Source organism: Cheilinus undulatus, linkage group 6 (assembly GCF_018320785.1).
Source record: "Cheilinus undulatus linkage group 6, ASM1832078v1, whole genome shotgun sequence".
Classification (NCBI taxonomy): Eukaryota; Metazoa; Chordata; class Actinopteri; order Labriformes; family Labridae; genus Cheilinus; species Cheilinus undulatus.
In genome coordinates, this window is record NC_054870.1 from 28290946 (window position 1) to 28316130 (window position 25185).

Consider the following 25185-nt stretch of genomic DNA (forward strand, 5'->3'; position numbering starts at 1 on the left):
ATGTTGCTCTTGTTTGAATCACTGCTAAGTGTGTAGAGGAAGAGGAAAAACTCACAGACAAACAGAGTCCTGCTTTACGAATCAGCTTTCATGACTCAATCTTCAACAAAGATATTAATCATTTAAAAACAAATGACATGGTTTTGGAGACAGAAAGATTGGTCTAATTTACTAGGGCTGTAGTCAACCAAAGAAAAACTTGGTCGACTAATATCGCACCAGATCATGAATTAATCAATTGGTCGTGGGACGGACCAAAATCATCCTTTTTAACAAAATGTTGCCACACCGCTGACTTTTTCAACATGTTGTCAATTAATGGGAAACAGAGTATAAGCATGCTTCAAAGGCTTTGTTCGGGGGGAGGGTCCTAGTGACATTGTTTTGACTTTCTGGGTATTTCACCTGTAATTAATTACCCTTAAAGGCACGAGTAAATTATATTTGAATACTTATATTCATAGTTTTTTTTTGTAAATTATATTTTTTAACACTAGATAACTGAAAAAATAAAAACACATGACATCTCCCTTCTCACTCCTGCAAAAAATGGATTCTTCCAGTTAAGGTTGCACGTGCGATTGTTCAACCAATTGGATTTTGGTTGGACATAAGGTCATCGACCAATTAATCCACCAATCGACTTGAGGCTGTCAGCCTTATAAATTACCTCCAAAAATGTTGATACAGGTTAAGTTACTAGAGGCATTGTTAAAGCTCCTGTGTGGAACTTCAGGTTTGAGTGGATTTGGCGCCCTCTGTGGACAAACAGTTGGTTTTTATTACCGTCTATAAACTCCTCACAGGTGCTTTAAGGTAGAAATTCACACTTGTTTTTGGCAGTTATTTACTAGTGTTATTTTGGCAGCTATTTTAACTGTAGTCTAGCCCTTAGATTTAAAAGTCTTTTAGCTTTAGTCTCATTATAGCCATTTTCAACCTAACCAGTTTCAGTCAATAAAAAAAGCCTTTTAATTTAAGTCTTTCATTTGAGTCACATTTAGTTTCAATGAACTAATTTAATCAGCCAAATTGCAAAAGTAATACAAATGTAAAAATACTGATATTAATGCATTGTCAACATTTTATTTGATTTAAATCAAAATGAAGAAAACACTGACATATCTTACATGCACTGTGGTGAAATATTGTGGATTTGAATGTTGAGCAGTTCAGCACTCACATTCGAGTCTCATTTTAGTCTCCTAGACAACACTAAACTTACCCTTGTAGAAAAAGGGGTAGTAAATGAACATTTTTAGTCATAAAATGAGTCAACTTGATCAAATTAACACTTGTATTTACAACTTTATTTATCCAATGTAATGGATCTTCCTTTTTTACACTGAACTACTGTTAAAGCATGACAGAAAAGTTCAGAACATTTCTGGGATTTTGTAAAACTGTTGTTTAATGCCAAAAGAACACAACTGGCAGATAATACTCAAAATAGTAAGTTTCAAAAATAATTTTCAACACATAAATCATACGTTTTTATAAAACAGAACCATTATCATAAAAAACCTCTTACATCATCTAATAAAAGACTGCCATTTCTTATAAAGGCACTATCTGTCAAGGAACAAATGTTTTCTGTAGTTCTGCTTAGCCAATCTCTCTCATGTATAACAAGAACAAACAAAATTGACACCTGTGTTGCACAAGATCATCTTCTAATGTAACATGTGGCCTTCCCTGTGGCATGTTTTACTTCAAGTACTGTACAGATTGTAATGCTGCTGCTGTGTCTCACAGGGAATTGTGCAAAAATGCTCCATCCTTGTTCGTAAACTGAAGCTACACGGACAACCTGAAGAGCAACATTAGTTAAGGCATCACATGGAGTTACCTGGGGATGCTGTACAAAAGGAAACTGTAAATTAAGGTTAACTGCACTGTACTGTTTGGTTAGTACGTTACATTTACCTACTAAACAACTGTTTTAATTATGATAGGACTTCTTTTGAACAGATATTTAATATAAACTAATAATTGCAATGCATTATGCTGTTGTGTCATTTTTGACTGTAAATAACGCCACAGCAAATCTCCATCTTCTTCCATTGTACAAAAAGAAGCCAATATACCCCCTACAATGGATGCTGACATATTGCATAATGTAGACTCTGCTTTATTGATGTCCCACTTGTTCTACAAACATAGTTTCATGCATTGGTTTGGAGCAGACACTAACGGCTCTGAGAAGTTCAGTGATTCCTTGAATAATCTTATTACTTTTTCTTCTTGCTGTTCATCCTCTTCTAATCCTGTGTGCTTAAGAATAATAATAATAAACAGTAAAAATTCTTTTGGCTTTACTTTAGGCTGGCTTTACACAAGATGACCTTCAAATCTTAACCGACTTTGAGCGCATAGGAGACAAAAAGCACAGGGACAGTTTTTAACATTATAATCCTCAAAATGCACACACAAAACAATGTGACAACAATTCATTTGTTTTTATGTTTATGATGTGTACAGGTACATCTAAAAAAATAGAATATCATGAAAAAGTCCATTTAAAGGAAACCTTTGCAGGTGTTTTGAGTTAATTAGCTGATTAGGGTTTTTATTATTTGTAAGCTATAATCACCAAAATTTCAAGAACTAAAGGCTTGAAATATTTCACTCTATGTGTAATGAGTCTTTATAATATATGAGTTTCACTTTCTGAAATGAGTGACAAAAAATATTGAACTTTTTCATGATATTCAAATTTTTTTAGATGTACCTGTAAAAGTGTGCAGCATTGGGTAAATGGTCTGCTTTCATTCATTGGCTATAGTGGGTAATTGGTGGAAAGCAGTCCAAACATGTTTGATATTTTCAATTACAGATCAGCAGTAGAGAACAGTCCTGAAACCATACACTCTTAAATCATCTAATATGTAGTCAGCCTTGGGGTAGCTGTCATGTCATCCATCTTTCTACGCTGTCTATTGTTTTCATTGGCAATCTAATCATCTTATTGTCCCCCAGTGGGGGATCAGTAAAGGTTTAACTTATCTCATCTTATCATCTCATCTTGCCCATCATTTTCCTTCCTTCTTTTCAGATATTTTTGTTTCTGATTTTTTTTTCTTACCTTGGAAGTAGTTTTGCTCTCTGGGCTGCTGGGGTCCTGCCCTGCCACTGCTGCTGACCCCTGTGTGGACCCCACTGACCCTTGTCCCTGAGCGTGACCCTGGGAGTCCCTCCTCTGAGAGATGGACAGCTTCTTCTTCCGAGGTCGGCCCTTCAGGTTGGGAGCTGAGGGACAGAAAAGACCAACAAAGAGAATATTCATTTTATTGTTCCAGCACTATGAGATAAAATCACTGTGCTTTTGTAGCCAAGTGTGATGATTTTATCTTCAAACAATGTTATTATTACAAAACAATCGAGAGGCGGAATAAAAAGACATATGAAAATGTTTACAGCTGTAATACATTTCCTCCCTGGGAACTTTAAGCTTTAGAGGACAGAGGCTATGACGGAAACATTTACAATCAGCGAAAGGAATTTCACAGGCCTGCTAGCCTGTAGCTAATTATTTTTAAACTGGATTAGTGCAACATTTGTGCTGAATGGGGGAGCAGGCTGCCAAATTGCTCCAATGTGCTAGTAAACACGAACCTCAAGTTCCCTCTGAGCCTTAAAAACACTGCATTCAAATTTAGACAGATGTGTTTTTAAGATTTCCAATGAGGTCCTCTGAACAGTCACGTCATTATTATAATATAGCAAATGACAGACACAGGCTGACCCACAAACCCACAAAGGGGCAGACATTTCCTTCTATTTGATTAAAACCTCTACACTAACCTCTAGTGCTTGTGTGTGTTTTTCCCTCAACAAAATATACAATATGGCTAAGATTAGTCTTGTTTTTCACAGTAGTCATTTCATCTTTAGCTGTCAGCATTATAGAGAATTACATTGAACTAAGATGTGCAGATGCCTCTACTTCTCTGTTTAGCCTGCTCATGTCTTCAAGCTGAACGCTGTTAATTAAAAACACATGAACCTGCCTGATAGGAGCTCTTTGTTTGAAAGGCTGGCAGATATAATTGCTCAGTTCACATTACACACACAATAAAGTATTTAAGCCCTCCAAGTCCTTTGTACACCCACGTTTATGTCAGCCCGCGACTGTAATGTAACTTCTTGGCAGAGAGCCTTTGCCTCCATGCAGCAACACAAACAGAGATAAGCTCAAAGGAGAAAGAGAGAGAGAAAGAGAGAGAGAGAAACTTCAAATAATCCAAGTTCAGTCACGTATTTCACAGCGTCAACATTCTTTCTCTCCATCTGCAATGACAATTAAATCACATCCAAGGTTGTTCGCTGCCAAAAGGCCTGTGTGATTATTTTTGTCGGATCAAATTCCCATCAAGAAAACGTTACAATAACACTGGAGCTGAATAAAAAAAAAACAGCCCAGAGAGGCAGTCATTAAAAAGGGTAAAATGATCACGACTCAGCAACCTATCACTTCATGTTGTTATTTCCACAAACGCTGCACCGTGGAAGAAAAACAGAGCAGGGAAAATTCCAAGGGCATTTGTTGTGCATTTGTCATCCCTTTGGCACTTTAACAAGTTTTCAACACTGTAATCTTTACTTAGAAAGCTCTGGGTGTGTTTCTTCTCCTTGATGTTCCTCATTCTGCAGCCTCTTTTATCCTGCCAATTACTCTAATGCAGAGAAATTACATAAACCCTGGCATTTATTTATTTAGTCATGTCTATTTTTAAAGAGATGGATCCATAAGCAGCACATATAATTGCACTTTGAGCACAAGCTATGCAATATGTGTTATTGGGCAAAACAAACCATTAATAGAAGTCTGAATTACACTGAAAGTGCTTTTAAACTAAATTGAATTTGAAGGAAATGAACACATGCCAAACACATGATCTGATATGTCATTTCTAAACACTTGTAGATTTCTTTGCTAGTATGTGACATCTGTTTTAACAAAGGTTGCTCAGGTTTGAGTGAGGTCACCCTCCCAATGTGGTGCTGTTTTTAGTCCAATCACTAACCCCCCTGACACCCTACACCGGCTTACATAACCTGCCTGTCTGTTTACATTTTTCATCAGGTCAAATACTGCTGCGTAAGAAAATGCTGCAATTACAGCAGAACTGCTGCTGCATAACATGGTGTGACACGACAGGGAGCGGGTTGAAATTCATTGACTTATTGACAGAGGACAACCTGAACGAAGACAAACATTTCAATGTAGATACTTGCAGTAAAACAGAGGTCAAATTGGTGCATTTGAGTATTTCTGTAAACACACACACGAGGCAGGCACACAAGGTTAAGCACTGGCAATCTTTCCGTGCTGCAGAAGTCGTGTAGAACTGCTGATCTGCCCGTCCTCGTGGCAGGAGTTGCATAAGGGAGGAGTCATCAGCTTTAGAATAACACAAAGAAGAAATCAAACATGAGCTGACTCTGTGCAGATTGATTTTCTCGATGGAAACATTTACGGACATTTATAGTCTGTGAAAACACAAAGTCGACATCACACAGTAATGATTTTACTGCACCCTGGGGGATGGGATATTTTTACCGCTCTGTGGGCATTAAGTGTTTTTGTCAACGCACTACAAGAGAAAGAGATCATTTAAGTATCCATGATATCCCCCAAAACAGGCCTGATTAAGCACTTTCGTCATTCACTAAAAATGGCTGCTGACAAACCTCCCCAGTTCCTTTTTTTTTTTTTGCTTTAAATCGAGTCACTTATTTGTCCGTCTGGGGCCTTCTGCTTATCTGGGCCACTGACTTGAGATGGAGACGTGCCTTGAAGTGACCGGTGGATTCTTGCCTGGTCCTTCAAGAACCCCAGAGGGCATTATGTGCCCAAACACACACAAGAACACACGCTGCTCAACAGAAGTGAACAAAATCCTGGATCACAGCTTGTCGAGGGGAGGTGAGGTCATGCCCAGTGCACAGCATACACGCACTTATAGATGAATACAGGTAACGGGTATTCCCTGGGGTGTGAATCCATCATGTCTTGTCACACAGTGCAGCCCCCTAGTCACAGGAATCACGACAACTTCAGCACGGCCCAACGACTTGATCTTTGGTTGCAGCCGAATGCTTTGGGCTCTAACCAGCTTCACAGCCAGACTTTGTTTTATAATTTCTTCCCCACCTCAGAATCAATTAGACACAGCACTAACACCTCGATTTCATTGCCATTCAGTGGATGTCACTGATAATGAAAAAGTCATTAGAGAAAGCTCATGAAGGGATTCTGACGGTCTGATGCATCACCAGAGTAGAGCCACGGGGAACCCCAACAAAATGGACTGATTGATTAAGAGGCTGCTGAGAATGCGGAGATGCATCAGGATGACTGGAGGATTCAGCTGAAGGATACCTTTGTTCAAAATGCTCACAAAATAGACTTAAAAAGTGAATGCCTTCACTTACTGACCCTTTACTTCAGGCTCATGTGAGAAGTTTTTGGTTTGTGTTGATTTTGGCACCCCCTGTGGACATATTGGTACCTTGTATCTTTGCTGAAATCATCCTGCACATTAGTAAGTAGTGCTTTCTGCTAAAAAAAAAAAAAGTCACCCTGTTGTCATTTCAGTATCAAACCTATCACTCCCTGTAAATCTTTACTTTGGAAAATGTTTCTGCTGTTAGTGCAGTTAATCCATTAATCTGTCACCTACCTGCTGCATCTTTCAGAGACATTCAGAATAAACTTAGAGATACTAAAGCTGATGGTGAAATGTTTTGCTTTGCATTGCTATAAAAAGACATCAGTATTAGTCTGTCTCATAATCAGCTCTAAACTTTTCACAAGAGCTTCAAAGTAGGATGAATAAAAAAGTCCAATTACATGTAGATAGATAAATTACCACTGTGATTGTGCATATTTTGTTTTTTTATATGATTCATAAACTAATTATCAGCTCAGGGATCTAAAACAACCCTTCTGATGTATTTAATGATGTGCAGAAAGCCTTTTGTTAGTTGGCAGTTTGAAATAATCCCATGTTGTCTAATTGTTTTATTAATCTAACAACACACGTTTGTTTGGAATAATAACTGTGTTACTGTTTAAGCCTTATGAACTGTGTAAATTCACTGCCTTACATTCTTACTGCAATCTAAATGACACAAGAATAAATTATGAACAGAAAACTCCATGGCCTTCACTTTTTTCTATGAAAAACTTGTAAAAGAAAAAAATTCACTGAGCAAACATGATACAACACCCCTATACACATTCACTTCCAGGAAACAATGTTTTGTTAAATCTGACTTGGGATATTTTTGGCTTTAAAAGCACAACTTCTGTTTAAAAAAATGATAGAATTCTTTCTATTTATTGTCATTCTCTCAGTTCTAAACAATACTGATAACTGGTAATTATATTACTGGAGTAAAAGAAATTATGGTCTACAAACAGTAAGTCTGAAAAGTATTCAGAACCCCATCTCATCTTTTTTTGTTTGTTTGTTTGAGCATGATGCTACAGTAAAAAAAGATATATAAATACAACTATCTACACTGAGAACCCCATAATGACAAAGTGAAAACAAAATTTTAGAAATGTTTGCAAATTTATCAAAACTAAAAAAACTGAATTATCACATTGCAGTGATATTCAGACCATTTGACAAAAAAAAAATTAATGTAGTAAAATTCATCGACTGGACATGATTTGGAAAGGCACACACCTCTCTATAGAAGGCCTCACAGCTGACAGTGGCTTGCGACATAACAACATTGAAAAAAAGTGGGTCTGAGTACTTTCTGAATGCAGTGCATATTGTTACAGAAATTATAATTTCATCACAGTTACAGAAGATATTTCAGTGCTGTTATCTAGTTGCCACAAAAAATGATCGCAAATGAACTCTACATTTGGAATTTAGATAAAGACACTACATGTACAGGATTTTATGGGGGGGGTTTTCTGTTGTGTTTTAAACCCCAAATAATATCCAGTGCCAAAGGGTCTAAAAAAGTGAGCATCACAGAAGGGTTACACCAGGAGATGGCTGACAGTCCAACAGTTTAGTATGCAATTAAAATGTCTCAACAATTACTATCAAGAAATCAGATCTGGAAACTAGATTCATGATCTTCATTCAACTCAGTCTTAAACCCTGAAGACCCCCATCTCTGGGTCATAGCTTTAAAATTTCTACATATTTAGAAGGAAACTTAAAATGTGTGGCTTCTCATCTTGTGAAGGACTGTGGGCTTACTCTTTTTCTTTTCCATTGTAAGGTCAAAGTTTCACAACCTTCCAGAAATAACTCAGCATTTATACTTAGTTCTGTCAGCCTTTACTCTATTTATTTTGAGCAAATCAGAAAACAACACCAAGCTAGAATACTAAAGACATAGTTTACATAGTTAAAGTGTTCTTGCATAAAAAAAGCCAATAACTTTTTCTCAGTTAATTGGCTTTTATTAAGGTCAAGTTGAAATAAGTAACATAAAAAAGTGGTTTGTAATTACTACAATTCCAAAAACACCTAATAGGGTTACAAAATAATGTGTAATCATCTTTACACAAAAATGACTTTTTTTCTGACTCATCAGACATGAGATTACTAGACTAAAGAGGTTTTATCCCCTGTGTAGACACACTGTGACTTACTGACTAACCAGACAATAATCTATCTATCTGCACTTTCATTAAACAAAGCACCTACTCAGGTCTTCACTCAAAGTCTTAATTCAACAGTTTAACTTCCACTTCCTCTCACTGTAATGAGGTCCAGGTTCAAACAGAGACATGAAGGAGGAGGAGGAGGAGTGAGGCATGACAGGAACAAGCTGAGGTCTAGTGGAAAAACATGTTTTGACAAATTTTGTTGTCTCACTTGGTTGCAAATTTACCAAAGGGCCCGACACCCACTCAGCAATTATCGGTATAGCTCACAGCCAAAGGTAACATTCATGTTGCAATACATGGTCCTGTCTGTACAGTTCATAATGTCCCCAGTACACAACAGAATACAATACATTACTGATAAATTATGCCATCATGAATCACTTTTCATATAAACATGTCGCAATGAGGCAACTTTTTACGCAAGGATGACAAGCCAAGAGGCAATCATTCAAAGATGTAGTCAAAAAACCCAACAAATGAAACATTTAGGGAATGCAGAAACAAGCTTGATCTTTAAAGGAACTTTAAAAACTGTTCAGCAGCAGAGAGATGTTAATAAGTAGTTTCTTTGCTGTAATCGATGTGAATCCCCCAAAGAGAACACACTCAGTCAATTTGCAGTCGCTCCTTAATGAGTTACACAGTAAAAGGGCAGAGCGGTTAAAGGATTTTTAACCAAACACAGTGAAAAACAGTCTAACCACGAAGACCACAGCTCACAGGACTGATAAATATCCACATAGGGGAGAGACAAAATGAAACTGTACCTGTGAACACGCCCACATGCAGACAAAGAAGGACGCTCAGGCTGGGTGGGTATGGAGGGTTACAGCAGCATATTGGAAATTTACAACCAGTCATAAAACATCTGGCGAGGTGACAGACATTATTTTAACCACAAAAGCAAACAGCAGATGTTTTTTATGTTGGTGAAAATCAGAGTTAGATAGTGAGGCAATATTGCTGGTTAAAAAGGGAACTTCCTGAATGGAAAACAAAAGCATAGTTTTGTATTTTAAAGCTCCAGTGAGGAGTTTTTACCTGGTAATAAGACAGACTGAAATAAATACTGACATCTCTTTATGAGCAACTAAAGTGAACCAGACCATTTGTGACAACGCTGATCATTACTACATACTCATTTTTAATGCCTGGAAACTGATGTTGGAGGGTAGGTGTCAGTCCAAGTGATGAACACAGCCTGTCTTTCCATTTTCCACCAAAATCATTCTTGTTAATAGCATTTCCCTCTAAATATATCCAGAATTTATTCTGATTTTTATCTTTTTATTGTTGGCCTCTAAATGCCTTTATTAGAGAGAATGACAGTAGATAGAATCAGAAAAAGGCATAAGAGAGTTGCGAATGGCATGTGGGTAAGGAGCCAGCAGATGTGACCCAGACCACGTACGTACATGGGCACAACCTAACCACTAGGCCATTTGCATCCCAGATCAATACAAATCTTAAGAAAATTTCCATCCACCACAGTTACAGGTTCCTTCCGCTCAGTCTGATGCAAATGCCCATTTTGGGGTCAAAAAACAGACTTTATTATAAATGAATCAGAACAGAGCAAAGTTAGTATTTAAAGCTCAAAATGGTGTGAATGGTGTTTATCTGGTGTGGAGGTGATCAATATAGGGCTGAACAATTTGAGAAAATAATCTATTTGTGATTTTTTTTACCCAATATTGTGATTGCTGATTAATTTGCGATTATTTAATTTCCTCATGTCATGTATTTTCCAATAAAAACAAGCATTAATTCATTCTAAACTATAAACAACACAATATTAGATTAAACTAGGACTGAACAATTTAAAAAAAAAAAAAAAACTAATTGTGATAATTTTGACTCATTTTGCAAATTGGATATGAATTGTTGTATTAAAGGGAATGATAATTTATATAATGCCCATATTTAACAAGAAAAACATACAAAAATTAGGAAAATAGTATTTCTTTGGTAAACTTTTCAAAAAAAAATATGCCACTAGAATGATTGCATGATATGTAATGCATAGCATCTCTGCTGCAAAAAAATTTTTAAACTGGTATTTTGGCACAAATTTCAGGTTAAAGGAATATTGCACCTTCTACGATTTGAAAATTGCAGCAGGTTATATTGCGATTTGATCTAATTTGCAATTAATTGCCCAGTCTTAGATTAATATCACCCATATTCAGTCCTGCAGACCTCCTAGCATCTAGCGTTGTCTGTCCAGATGAGGGGAGACCAGAGTCTAGAGGATACTGAGCTACGCGGCTAACTGAGTCCCTTTGACATATAAAAAAATCCTTGTTTTGTCACAAACATGCTTTTAATCAAAACAGTGATGTACTATCAGCCAAACAGACCTTGTGGGGTGAGTGAGTTTTAATCCAAGTGCCTTTCACAAACGAGCCTGTGCTATGAAACAGATCTTCAATGTGAATCACAGTGGCTCGCTCCATTTGAGTGCAAGTTTTCTTTCCTCTATTTTTGGTTATTTAATCTACATTTTAAAAGCAAACTGTTCAAAAAGGAAAAGCTATTCGGGAGTAAAACATTCAGTTCTACTGAGTTGAGTCAAATGATCCAGATCTCAAAAAAGAGATGGACATTCTTTCACAACAAGCAAGGCTGGATGGATACCAGCTGAGGAAACACGGGCAGGATCGTAGTTTAATGTGCTGAACTGTTGCAACACTGTAGTGTGGAAATGGACCATACACAAACAATATGTGACACCGCTCATCCTGACATTAGATAGAGGCTTTTTTAATCTGTGCCTGCTGCTGTTTTTCTGAGAGTTTTTTAAACTTTTTTGTCTGAATATTTTACTACTTTCAGGACACAAAAGCAGCATTTCTCTATCCAGTAATCACTTCTTGCCCTCATCTGGAGTTCTCCACTGCTGCATGACTGCATTTGCAAAGAACCTATACCAGTTTAAGGAATCAATAGGTTGAGCAGTAGATGGCTCTATAGATGAAAAAAATGAAAAAGGAACAGCAGAAAAAGACAACACAACACTGCACTAAGTTATAATCGATAGCCTTTGTCTTTGCAGACTTGGAAGGCTGTATCTGAAACTGCTTACTTCATACTACTGTCAAACATGCTATGCAGTATGTAAAAAATTGTACATCCTTTATTGGACATTAGTACACAGCTGAACTGCAAGTCCAATGCTATTTTGCAAAAGGCTGGGCCATTTACCCGTGATAGTATTAAGTAGTGAAAAGATGAGCAATACAAAGAAGGATTAGCTTGGTAAAAAGGCAGAGGTTTGCCATACATTTGAGCTCTTAGAGGAGTTCTTCTAACAGCCCTGCTCACTTAAATGTGTTAATCTAGAGAAGTGGCTCTTAAATGGTGGGGCAAGGCACACTGTTGTTGCCTTGAGGCAAGTTTAGGTGTGCTGTGAGAATTTGTACAACCATGTTATAACTACAACATTACAACTAAAGAACTTTAAATACCTGCTGAAGAGGCAATTTTTGCATGGCTATAAATATGGTGTGCCTTGATATTTCGGCTTGATCTTAGGTGTGCCTTTTTAAAAACATTTCTTCAACATGTAAAAGATAAACTCCACAAAGACAAAAAAAGGCACCGCTTTGTCCACAGGGAAGCACAAAAAACAACACAAAATGAAAGTTACTCTTAGGAGCTTTTAAAAAAAATGCTATGTGATTCATAAGAAAAGTTATTACAAAGAACAATAATGGCAGCTGGACAAAAGATGAACCAAAGTCAATAAAACCTAATAAACATGCTGAATAAAACCTGACAAATCCTATTCTGACGCAACTTTTGACACATTGACTTTAATCTGTTGAGCAGCAGAGTATTAAACATGTGATCAGTGAAGTGATATTACTTTACTGGAACATTTTAACTCCACTGGAGGCACAGGGATGTGACAAGGGAGGCTCCAAAGCAACACAGCAGCCGTACCACAGAGAGAATACAAAAAAGGCAGGGATGACTGATGTCTCAGCTGGTAGTGACAGGCAACGGCGTGTCTTCACTATACATCAAAGCGCTCTGAGGATGGAGGGATTTCAAGAGCTTCTGCTCACAGACTACTTGTTTCTGACCACAGCTTTAAGATGTTTCCATTCCATTCAGTAAAATGTTCAAAATTATGCTTATTTTGAGGAAATATTGTCAGTTAACTCCAAAAATATATCAAATAACCACGTATTCCTTCTATCAATTACTTTAACTTAATAGAATTTCAAATGAAGGAGAAGTATGTTTTAACCGGTTTTGAATCAGGATATAATATTAATGGCTTTACTAACAGTGGGTGTTTAATTTCAAGTTTTCTGTCTGCCCTCTTACTAAGAAAAAAATGTGCATAAGAAAAAGGACAACATCCAAGAAATTATAATAAAATTCATCTTTGTTTCTTTCTGTTGTTATCCTGCAATATTGCAGAAAAACTGTTGTAATTTCTCATCGCTGTGACTCCTCTGGTTATGAGTCTAAACAGCTTTGTAGGACCATAACTCCAGTTTAACGATGTCAACCTGCAGGAACCCTTTTTTCTCCAGTTCAAACAACCTACAGCTGTTGATTTGTTTCACGTGACATACACTTTTTACCAATAAAGAGATCCCTGTATAGTCAAATTTCATATTCTTTTGTTAGATGTTTGGGCAGCTGGGCAAATGTCATTACTATACTGAAGTCTCCAGTGGACATTTTAAACCCTATAGTGATGTCTTTTCATGAATAAGTCCATATTTTGTTAGACTTGTGTACTTCTCTTGGTGTAAAATACATATCCATCTGTGGTTTCCCATGTTTATGATCTATAGGTGGCAGTAATAGGCCAAAGAAAGAGGCAGTGTGTCAGTAAAAGCAGAGAAGAGGAAAAACAAGCTAGTAAACAGACATTAAAACCATGCATCCGCAGCATGAAAGAGGTGTGAAAAAACTACTTCACCTCAGAAGCATTTCCTTCTTTTCTCACCTCTTAAGGTCCTACAAATAATCCTTCACTTGTGGTGTAATATTTCACAGGTATTATCGTATGTTCTAATGCCTGCAATTTAATATAATAGTCTCCGGCTTATATGTCCTCATTTATTATTGTAACATGTATTGTTTTATTAAAAACTGCCCATTAAAGCTAAACTTCTCAGCTATTTGTCTTTTCTGAAGCTCAAAAGATAGGAAAAATAGTACCATTCACTTTGAGAAGTATTTTTTAAACTCATGACTTTAGCCTATCCTGCTCCAGCTGCATGAGGGAGAGGGAGGAAGTCTTCCATAACTGTGACTGTGGCTTTATTAATATCATAAAACATATAGAATTACATTTCTTCACTACAAACACAACAGTAGAAAACAATAAACTGACATTGGAGGCGAGCTGTGAAGAGTATAAAGCAGAGAAACTCTCTTTGACTTTAGTCTCACAGAGGCTTCACTCAGGCTTGTATCAGCGATAGAAGCTGAAAAATAAACAGATTTTAGTTGTGATGTATTTTCAACGAACAGGTCTCAAGTTCACAGGAATAACAACACAATGCAGATTTATAAAACATGAAAATTAAAGCTTTGTCAGTTCTGTCCTCAAAATGACAAAAAAACCCACATTTTTTTAAAATGCCCTTTTTCCCAAAATAGAGTTTGGTCTGTTCATTTGTGATACATTTCAGGGTAATCTTATGCCAATTGGCTTTTGCAACACGATGTCAACCTGATTTGCGGCTAAGGTAAAACTGATGAATCACAAACAGACTGTTAGCTGCATTTATATGCAGATATCTGTTTATAGTGGTAAATAAAATGTCAGATTACAGTGAAAGGGAGCTGAGATGACATTAAGGCAGATTTTGTTGCACCTGTTTTGCTCTCTATGAGCAAACCCATGGAGTCTGACTTCACTATTTTTCCTTACTTGACTATCTATTTAATAAACACCCAAAAATAAATCTATAAAAAGAAAGAAGAAAAAAGGTTGCAACTTGCAAATCATCCCTGAAATCCAGACCCAAGTGCAGTCTCGACATCTGCATGTTTAATCAATAAATACAGATTAAATAAGAGATGAACAGATGATTAGCCCTACATAGCTGAACTCTTCTTAAAGGATGTACACAATGTGGGTTGTTTGATGGAGCTAGTCGTAAACAAAACTTTCTAGAAACTCCACAGAGCACTTTCAGTATAAATGTATGGAGGTGAGTAGCTTTTTCTTCTGTCTTTAACGCCACTATGTCTGACACTACAAATGCAACTCTTGATTCTTCCATATGAAAAGTAGAGACTACAGAGCCTCCCGCCTCTATCATTTTGCTGCCGACTGTAGTCACCGTCGCATTTCACGTCCTCATATCAGACATTTCTGACGTGCTCATAATTCTCACTTTGTCACATCTGACAGCAGAGTTATTCCTCTGTTCCTGCGCTTCAGGCACGTTTCATTCGAGACTCACACTGACAGCATAAAAAAAAATTAATGAACAGTAATACTTCAAGCATCTCTATCACTGCAATCATCAAAAAAAATTACACAACGCGCCCACAGAGTGAGACAGAGTGAGTGGGTGGACAGAAGACACTGTTTTATTAATCATCAAAACCTCCGCAGGTTGATAGATGATACAAGTGTTAATTAATTTCTCATAATTATACAGAAGGCGATTATCATTGATAAGTGTAAAACATTTGAATGTGAATGTACACTGTTTCAAATTAGGTCAACCTCAGGGGGCTTTAACATCAATAATGTCGGAATATTTTCATCACTGTTGTTTTTTCTTGCCTGTTTTTCACTGCTGAATGTAGAAGAAGATATTTTATGCTGCTGTTGCTGAGAGCGATTCTGAATTTAATGAGGAATGCATTTGGCTGCTTCTGAGGCATGACAATGGATACTAGTTACTGTTATTACACAAACACAGCCAAGTTTTGCCCAGGCTTCAACAACAACAAGCTCACCTTCCAATGAAACAGAGGGAGAGAAAATCACAGACAGAGAAAGAGACAGATGGAGAGAAAAAGCAGTAAACACCGTTGAGCAATGAAAGAGAAAATTCCTTTTTTTTAAGAAAACAACGAATTGTGTGGGGTTTAGATATAGCAGTAGTATCAGGGAATCTTATCCAGGCTAAACACACACAATATCACTTCAATACAAGGTTATTATAGCAAGTTTGTGAATAAAAGAGGTGGATTAACAGGCTTGTTACTAAAGGAGCTCTAACAACTCAAGTCCCTGAGGTGCAGAGACTAATCTGCACCTTCTCAACAGCTTTTTTGTAAACAGTAATTTCCCTTTATTTATTTTTTTTTTTTGTTTTTTTTGTTTTCACTTGTCAAAAATGTAATTTGGGCAGGTTAGAGATATAACCGTCTCTGAGATGTCACTTCCCCAGTATAATAGAGGTTAATTACATTTTATATGTGATGTTTACAGCATGAAAAACTTGTATTTTTAAAGAAGGATAGGGCAATAACTCAACACTCCAACTGAGACAACTCAGAGCTGATATTTGAAGTCTTTCTGAAACTTGTTAAGAGGACAAGAAGTGTGTCATTTGAATCAACTGTGGTCAGTGCATCACAACTCACACCCTTGCTCTGAGCTGTAACACAGCCGTGCCATGGTTCAGCCACATCATGCCATGTGGTATCAAAGGAAAGGAAGTTACTTCACTGTAGGTTCATCATGACACTCCATTTTTAAACTTTGATATGATTTCAATGTTTAAAATAACAATTTAGCAAATGACTGATGGTGCTAATGTGTTTGTCATCATTTCTTTTGTTGTAACACTCCCACAATGCCAAAATTTCCTCCCATGAAACAGATCAGAGTTTGTCCAACAGGCAACATCTTGTGTCCCACAACATATCTCTTCTCTGAATCAGCTATACATGCGCTAAAGCCAGCATTAAACTAATGTGAAACAGAAGATAGCCATATGCTACTGATACTGGTTTATGCCCACATTATTTGCAGATAGTCGATTTTTGTTAAAAGAGCTAGTGGCCAATAGCAATGTAAAACCTAACTGTGAACATCCATGGTGTAACTCCTGCACTATCCCTAAATTTCACAAATAAATTGGCATATAGATTTTTCAGTACAGCAATGATGCTTATTTATTTGTGCAACTTGGACACAGGCTGGCCCTCAGAAGTGGCTTGGGCCCCTGAAAAACCCAGAGAATGAGCCCTCCCATGTTGTGATTTATTGATGATATCAGACGCAGGTGTGTTGGATCTGTAGCATTGGTGTTAGTCTCCTAGCTGACAGTTAGTACATTTTTGAGCTGGAATGTGTCAATCCATTATTTGGTAATGGTGTCCAAATTACTCTTTTGTGCCAATTTTTAACTTCTTTTCATCACTGTGAAACTATTTTCTGCCTATCATCCTATTTATGCCTTCTTTTTTTTATGAGTTTTTGCCACTTTTAAACCATTTTTCTCACTCTGTAACCACTTTTTACATTTTTTTGACAATTTTTGCCACTTTTAACTCATTTTGACAAGTTTTCTTTTTGCAATTATTTCATTATTTTCTTCTCACAGTTAATTCGGTTCCTTCTACTTTATTCTCTGGCACTCTGACATTTGTGCAGAGCATGGGTTAGCTCTGAAGTCTAACAATACTTTCCAAATGGTTTAGTCAGTGTGCCCATCCACATTGTTAACATTAAAAACAACAGAAAGGATTTTACAATTTTAAAGAGGGCTATGATATACTACAGCATAAATGAATAAAAATGTTTCTTTGATATGACTGGTCACTATTCAGGTTAAATATAAAAAATTTTATCACAGTTTAAATTTACAATAGACAAATTGGCTGGGCCCCAGAAGGCTCTCCCTTTATCCCCCCTTATTGACAGCCTTGCTTAGGCAGTGTGCTAGAGTTAACTTGCCATTTCTGAAGCATTCACTCCCCTGTTACATAACTATCTTATTAAATACATGCCATTTTTCTTCAGAATGTCTGTATCTTGAATGTATTTGGTCAGTAAAATGAACTATAGGAGTTTTGTCTAAACTCTTTTAATGAGATCATCCAGAGGTGAAGTTACATCTGTCCTGCCTGTTTTACAGCAGGCACAGTATCATTGTTTAACGTAGTTCACCACTGACTTCAGATCTGGTTCTTCAGCTCTGCATTCTCTACATTGTTCACCAGCTACCTGCTTAGTCTGTCTGGTGTTTATTAAAGTTTATTAAAGCTCTTTTGTTTCTCAAGACTTTTATTTTGGGCTTTTATTGCCTTTATTGACTGGGCAAGCTAAAGAAAGACAGGATATGTAGGGGGAGAGAGTGTGGGATTACACACACCACACCAAGAATCAAACCTGGGCTAGTCCAAAGAGGAAAGTAGTTTTTGTACATGGGGAATCTGCTCTATAATCACTAAAGCCAGCTCCCTTTATTAGAGCATTTTGACTGAAAATAGCTGCCTTTTGGATGGATATAAGGCTAAAGGAAGCACTAGTGTCAAAATTAAACATTAAAGTTGTAAATCGTGATTCAAAAAGAATATGAGGAAATGTTCTATGGTAGTGTGGGGAACTACAGAGGCAGTTGAGCATCGTCGCTTTCAGTCATTTGATATCCAACATTTTTTTTGGCCCCTTCTGAACTTATTACAAAACTATGATCAACAATTCAAACTCAGACTGAGTATTTCATTATATGTTTGTTATAAGCTTACCTATTCTTTGTGAACAGGCCTTAAATGAATCTATACATGAAAGTTTTTAAAGCAAAACAAGAGCAAACAACAGTAAATAGTTAAATCAAAGAATGGAAAAAAGTCTTTACTTCCCACACATTACCTCTCTAGCCCATTTACAGTACATTCTCCACCCAAACTTTGGTAAAGACATAAAATATCCTACCTGGCTATGATGTTTTTTAGAATAATTCCCATTCACTGCCATTGTCATTGGGTGGAGAGAGAACCCTAAAAATAGATTAAACACAAGCCATCTGCATTGTTAGATACCTCTGGAGTATTGAAAAATATTTTGGGGAAATTTAGTTGGACTACTCCTTTAATCAGAATCCCTCTCTCAATTTGACACCCCTGCCTTTGTTCAGACTGAATAAATATGAAAACATTCTCACAGCAAAGACAGCAATCCATACGAGATTTTCTGGTCTGGGGATATTCTCGCCACATCTTTTCTCCTTGTTGCAACAGCTCTGACAACTCGTTCCACTCTATTTCCCAAACCCATCATTTCCTATACAAATACTGCATTATATCGGCTACAGTCTGTTTTTATTTTCCTCAAAGACGATTCCCTTTAGCCGGCTGACTGACAGCTGTGTGTGCATGCATCATTATCTCCTTCACAGAGCCTGTCTGTTGCCGTAGCCTGTGGCAGACCTCAATCACACAATATCAGAAAGGACTTCGGTTTCCACGCAGCATTGAGCTTTTTTGCCTATTGCAAGGGTGCTGCACGCTAAATGAACCGGTAGGATGAAGGTGAAGTAGTTGTTCTATCCATCTGGAAGCACAGACATGTAAAATCAGACACTTTGAGGCTAATAAGTTCATTTGATTTAGCTGGCGGAAGTCGAGACATAATGAGAGAGAGAGTGTCGCTGATAATGTTCTTGTTCCTGGAAGCGGAGGTCATTCAGGCCAATAAAACGTTTGAATAAATGAAAGACAAATACAAACATGAATGTAAATTTAATCATTCAGCCAGGCAGCTACTTCTTCAATACAACATTAAGAGACAGGAGTCATTATCTTCTGTTTAGACCGTAAACTCACCTGAAATAAAAGCAAATTTTGTTTCTGAAAGATAAAATAGAATATGAGTAGAATCTGTTCAATTTGAGGTTTAAAATGCATATCAGGTGTGAGGTTTGAGCTGATCCACAACAGAGGGTGTATGCTAATGCCTTGGTAGATAGTGTGCAGTAGATAAATCATGTTTATAGACTGATGTCCTCACTGAATATAACAAGATTGCTTCCAATCGTGTCTAAATACGAGCTTTATGCACGCAAACAGGGTGCATAATATAATACCGAGCTCATAGATATGGAATAAAGACTCTCGCTTACCATTTTTAAACCATAGCCCACCACACGCGGTATTATCTGGTATTTATATTCTAATATGTGGCTATACTGTTAAAAAAAAGCTGCTTCTTTGTGTTGATCCTGACAATTTGTCAAATTTAAATTCAGTAGCACAGGGAGAAACACAAAGTGAAATCAATCCCACCCCCCTTTCTCCACCTCTTTTTGACTTTCTCCCACTCTCCTGCCTCTTCTATCTATTTCTCTTTCCTTTCCTTTCTGTAATAATTATGTGAGCAGCAGCAAATGTAATTACAAAGGGGTGGGGGGGGGGGTTGTGTGTGTGCATGATTGCTGTGCATGCACAACAAAACGAAACATTAAAAAGCTATTATCAGAAAAAGGGAACGTTTTGGCAGATATACGACGGAGGGCAGCTCCTGCCATATGTTTGTGGAGACAGGGACAACAAGTCAGGTAGTAATTATCAATCATCATCAGGAGGAGCTGTCAAAACGTGAGGCTGGGCACGCTCTGACTGGCGTTGCCATGGAGACAAGCCCACATACCGGCAAGTGTGTGTTTACCAGGACATTAAAAATATGCTCCTGTATTTTTATCTTTCACTTATAATGTCGTGTAAATGGCTGATGTAGTTTCTTGGAGCTATGAGCAGTGTTTAAATGATTGTGTGTGATTATGTCCTGTCATAACATACGAGGGAAACAGATTTTCAAGGGTAGAATTGGGGATAATTTGAGGCTAAGGGTTTAAGTTTACTCTGAAATCTTTTCCTTGTAAAGGGTTACAGGGAGATGGATATCTAAATGGAAAAATCTCTTCACATACAGATAAATGTGTGTATGTGCACATACATAATTTATATGCCAGTAATGAGCTCATTTCTGTGACCGTGCTCTTGCTGTACATAGAATCTCCATTCATACAGTCACTGTTAATACGCCTCAGCTGAGAGACGAGGACATTCTCCCAAACCATCATGACTTTGTCAGTTTCAATTTTGCATATTCCTTTCTCATTTTTTCTCTAGGTCTTCTTCAATTTTATATACACCAAATTTATTTCAAATCTAATTTCACTCTTTGCAGTACAGGCTATTCAGAGTGCTAGAGGAGTCTATAGTAGGTGCAACTTTTCACAGAATCACACATGAAGAATGTTTCTGGAATATTGCCAGACACGACGCCACTTTCAGATGACAATCAATTTCGATGTGACCTCGATTCATTACCCTTCCAGGAATCCGGATTATGTTCACTTAAAACAAGCTGAAAATTCAATAAATAACCAAGAAAACATGAAAGCAATTTAAAGGGGGGAGGAAGGGGGGTGCAATATGAATTTTCCTGCTTTATTATTGCAGTCATTTTGAAAAAAAAAAAAAAGAGTAGTGCTCTTAATTCATTATTTGTGCGCTGTTGTGCATGCTCCCCCTGGGGAGAAGCAACATTACTCTTTCATCAGATCAAATGAAGCAAAGCCGCGCCGTTCCAGGAAGAGCCAATTAAACCGTTCAAAGAAGTTTATTATTGCGACGGATTATGAAATCATTCTCATTGGATTCATCGGGGTGTGTGTTTCAATAGGGGTGTGAATGTGTGTTCTTTGCCGCTGCGCAAACTCATAAAAAAAAAGAACGCCTGTCGACTTGAAGCTTTCCATTTGCACAGTAAATAGAAAATTATGGTACGCAGTCACAGTGCGACATGTTTTACAGGAGACATTTCACAAACTCAATTTAAACTGGGAATAAGATGCAGTTAGAGGGAGGATATCTTCCTTATCTGGTGTCTTTTTTCATCTCTTCCTTCCCTCTCTTGTTCTCTTTCTTTCCATCCTCCTCATGTGATCGCCTCATGATACTAGCGTCACCTGTTAAGCGCTTATTAGCACACATCACATTTGAGACATGGCTGGGTTTAATCTCAGCCTGGATCCACTGACTGACACACATGCTGAGGAATGCAATGACCTCTGACCACTGGGGGACTTAATAATATCACCAAGTATTCAGCTCAAAGCAAAGTAACACACACTCACAGAAGGTAATTATAACATGGAGGGAACTCTGCTAGGCCACACAGGACTATACACTCAGGTAACATAAGACACATAAACATCTATTTTCACCAAGCGGCTAAACACCGGCAGCTTACAGCGGCTGTTTCACACTTACATGCACTCTCCTTTTTGAGGGTTCTATTGGTCAATCTCAAAACTGTTTTAGACTGCAACCAAGTTTTCATTATGTTGTGCTCTTGTACATCAGGAGAATAACAATAACGTCAGATCAGGACTCCCAGGGTCATTCATGAAATAAACAATATGATACGATAGCAATTCATACCACAGATGCAGTTGGCACTGAGGGTAAAACCCATCCACTTCTTGTGGAACTCTGCACTTCAAATAAGCTTTAAAATCTGAATCTTTTATATTCTAGTTTAATACTTACCAAACCAAAGCACAGGGCCGAGCAGGACAACACTGTGGCGGCAAGCCATCCAGTAGAAGGAGGAGCTTGATCCAAGGCAAGGGGCAAATTTGCCAGAATGTTGAAGTATCCCTTTAACTTCTGTTCATGTTGCCCTGACTCATGTCACAAACGCCAACAAAGGAGTCATGACATGATGACACAGAGAGTCAAACTAACACGGAAATCTCTTAGAAAAACATTTTTTTGAAATTTACATTAATACTAGTCACCAGTGATTCAACTATTGCATCTCAAGAGTTTCATTTCTATGGTATTAGTTTGAGTCCAAAACGACATTCAACCTTTAACCACTCGCTGAGCTGCTTTGCTGTCAAGACAGCAAAGCAGATTCAATACAACTCAGTACAAGGTGTAAATATCAAGTGAATATGTCACTTCAGCTGCTGGGAGGTAGTTGTTAATGGCTATTGTTCCAAGAGAGGAGGGATTTGAACAATAAATACCATTTAGCAAAAAGAAATATTAAGAGCATACAGAAGGGACTGTCCCACATACACACCCTTTTTTTAAGAGTGCCAAATGCAAAACAGAATCACAGTTACATAATGTGGAGGATTTACTAAAAACGGAATAACCTTCAAATGCTTCCACATCATTGATACTGACAGACTGCAGCAACAACTCGGCAGGAAGGCAGCTTTAAAAATACAGTATTTCAATTTGGTTTTTGGAGAGAGAGAAGGATAGAGGGAGAGAGAAAGAGAGAGACAGAGAGACAGAAAGAGAGAGAGAGAGGGAGAAAGGGAGCGGAGGGAGGGAGGGAGAGATGAAAGGGAGCAGTGGATAAGCTTCAAGGCTTATCCTATTCATTACTGGAGGAAAAAAAAAATCACAGCATCGACCTATAAATAAATGAATGCCAGGATAAACAAGAAGCCCAAACATCAATAAAACATATGTATTCTAATAGATCACGCTCCAGTTACACTTGATGGGATTGAGTTGGCCAATGAGCCCAATCATGGGGACTTTATCATTTTGAAAAGCCATAAAGTAATAAGCCACGGTGATTATAAGTAATCATCTGCCCTAGAACAAAACAGGCCAATGGATACTTTCAGATATCTGTCCATTTGTCCTTCATTGTACTACAAGCTGATAGGCTGTATTTTTTGGGAGTGTATGATTCTATTCTAACATTTTTAAAAAACACAACTAGAATTATCATTTTTCCCATTCAATTATTCAAGATGTTATAAAGTAAATAATCAAAGCAGCTGCCGGCAGTGACACAATCCTCTTTTTCAAAGAATTGTCTGCATCATCTTTGGAAAAAACTGGAAGCATCAATCAAAGTCATGAGGTACAGTATAATCCTCACTTTGCTACTTTCATCTATCAGCGGTGGAAAAAATATTTGACGTCACTGAAGTTACACAAGCTCTTTTCAGAAACAACAACCGGTGACAACACGCCTGTACCTGCATACGAGTGAAAGATGCTCCACACTTAACCCAACAACTCGGCTGCAGATGGCTGAGCTGTTTCTACACCAGAGACACAGTCGTTGTAAACAGCAACTACAGTTACAGCCATGAGTCAGATGTGCTCACTCCACATTGCAACACGCTGTGCCATAATTTTTATTAGGGACATTCTGGAGGTGGATCACAACTCACATTTGATACAGGGATTATTGCTCTCTATGTGGCATCGATTACTATGGAAGACTAGAGTGATCATGATGGGATCTATTTAACATTTTATTTGATTCATTTTATAGTTATAATGAGTAATTTCCTGCAGTTCTGTTGAGGCCTTAATTTATTCATCTCGTATCACCAGTTACCAAAGCATAAAACAAGCATACCTACCGCATACCTCATTAGTAAATGGTAGCATCTTATACTGGGATCAAGGCATGTCATGGTCTGACCAGCCTAGTGTTTTGTTATCTAGATCAGTGCTTTAAAACTGTTTTCATCCAAGGCACATAAGAAATTGAGCCAATATCTCAAAGCATACCATATCTGTATCCATATAAAATAGTCCCTTTGACACATGTTACAGTAACTCATGTTGTTGTTAACCTGACACGAAAACCTCCCATAAATGGTGTTTGGAAAAGGGCAGAGCTTTTGAAGGGTGATTGGATGAATGTTCTGTCTGTCACATCTTTACGGGCCAATCAGAGCAACAAAACGTGTGACGTGTAACTCCATATACAACTGCATAACGCGAACCATGGCGACTATAGATATGTCAGTACATGACTTTTGTCGTTTTTGAAAAGAAAAGGACTCATTACTGTTCTTTGTTCTTCTTTTCACAAAGAAATGTCATCAAGCTCTGATAACACTGACGCTATAGCAGCATCCATGCAAATCTCTGCCACTATAATTGCACTGGCCTCTTGTCGCTGAGAAAATAAAATGCATCAGTACCTTCACTTAGGACTTCCCTACATACAGCTATAACAATAGCACACATTTTTTTGCAGCATTGATTTAAAACATGTGAACCAGCTGTAATTTCTCTCCATCTGACAGGCGTATTAATGAAATAATCATCCAAGATAAGAATAAATGAAGTCAAGCTGGCCTGGTCAGCTCAAGTGTAAAGTAATCAAGAGCAGTTTATCACACTTCCAATTACAAGTGCTTTAAGAAATTAAGCAATATTAAGATCCGTCTTGTTATCTACTGGTCTGTCAGATTCTTTGTTACTATTATGACAGGTGGTCAAACGAATCCCTTTATTAGAGTCACTTTATGCACTATCCAATCATCTTAACATCATGTATTTGTTGATTTAGTTCCCACATTTAAGGTTTTTCAGCATGTAAAAAGTAGAGACATGTAGAGACATGAAGTTAACCCAGTGACTGATCCTCCACATTCAACACTCTTGCACCTTTAACCCATCTTTATGTCATGTGTTACAGCAGCTACAAGTTGCTACAAGTCTGAAAAATATACTTTGGAAGTGTGCTCATGTTTGTTTGAAATACTGCAGCCATTCTAAAAAACTACTCTCATAACCTACAATGAGTAATC

The 25185-nt window shown here is 37.5% G+C and overlaps 1 protein-coding gene across 2 annotated transcripts in view; it reads right to left on the minus strand.

Annotated features, from left to right (window-relative positions):
• The window catches only part of arid5b (AT-rich interaction domain 5B), a 111110-nt gene that overhangs the window by 26090 nt on the left and 59835 nt on the right, over nt 1-25185 (minus strand). For both annotated transcript variants that reach the window (XM_041789715.1, XM_041789716.1), the window contains one exon: nt 3086-3249. In XM_041789715.1, coding sequence (XP_041645649.1) covers nt 3086-3249 — 164 coding nt within the window. The remainder of the gene's footprint in view (nt 1-3085; nt 3250-25185) is intronic.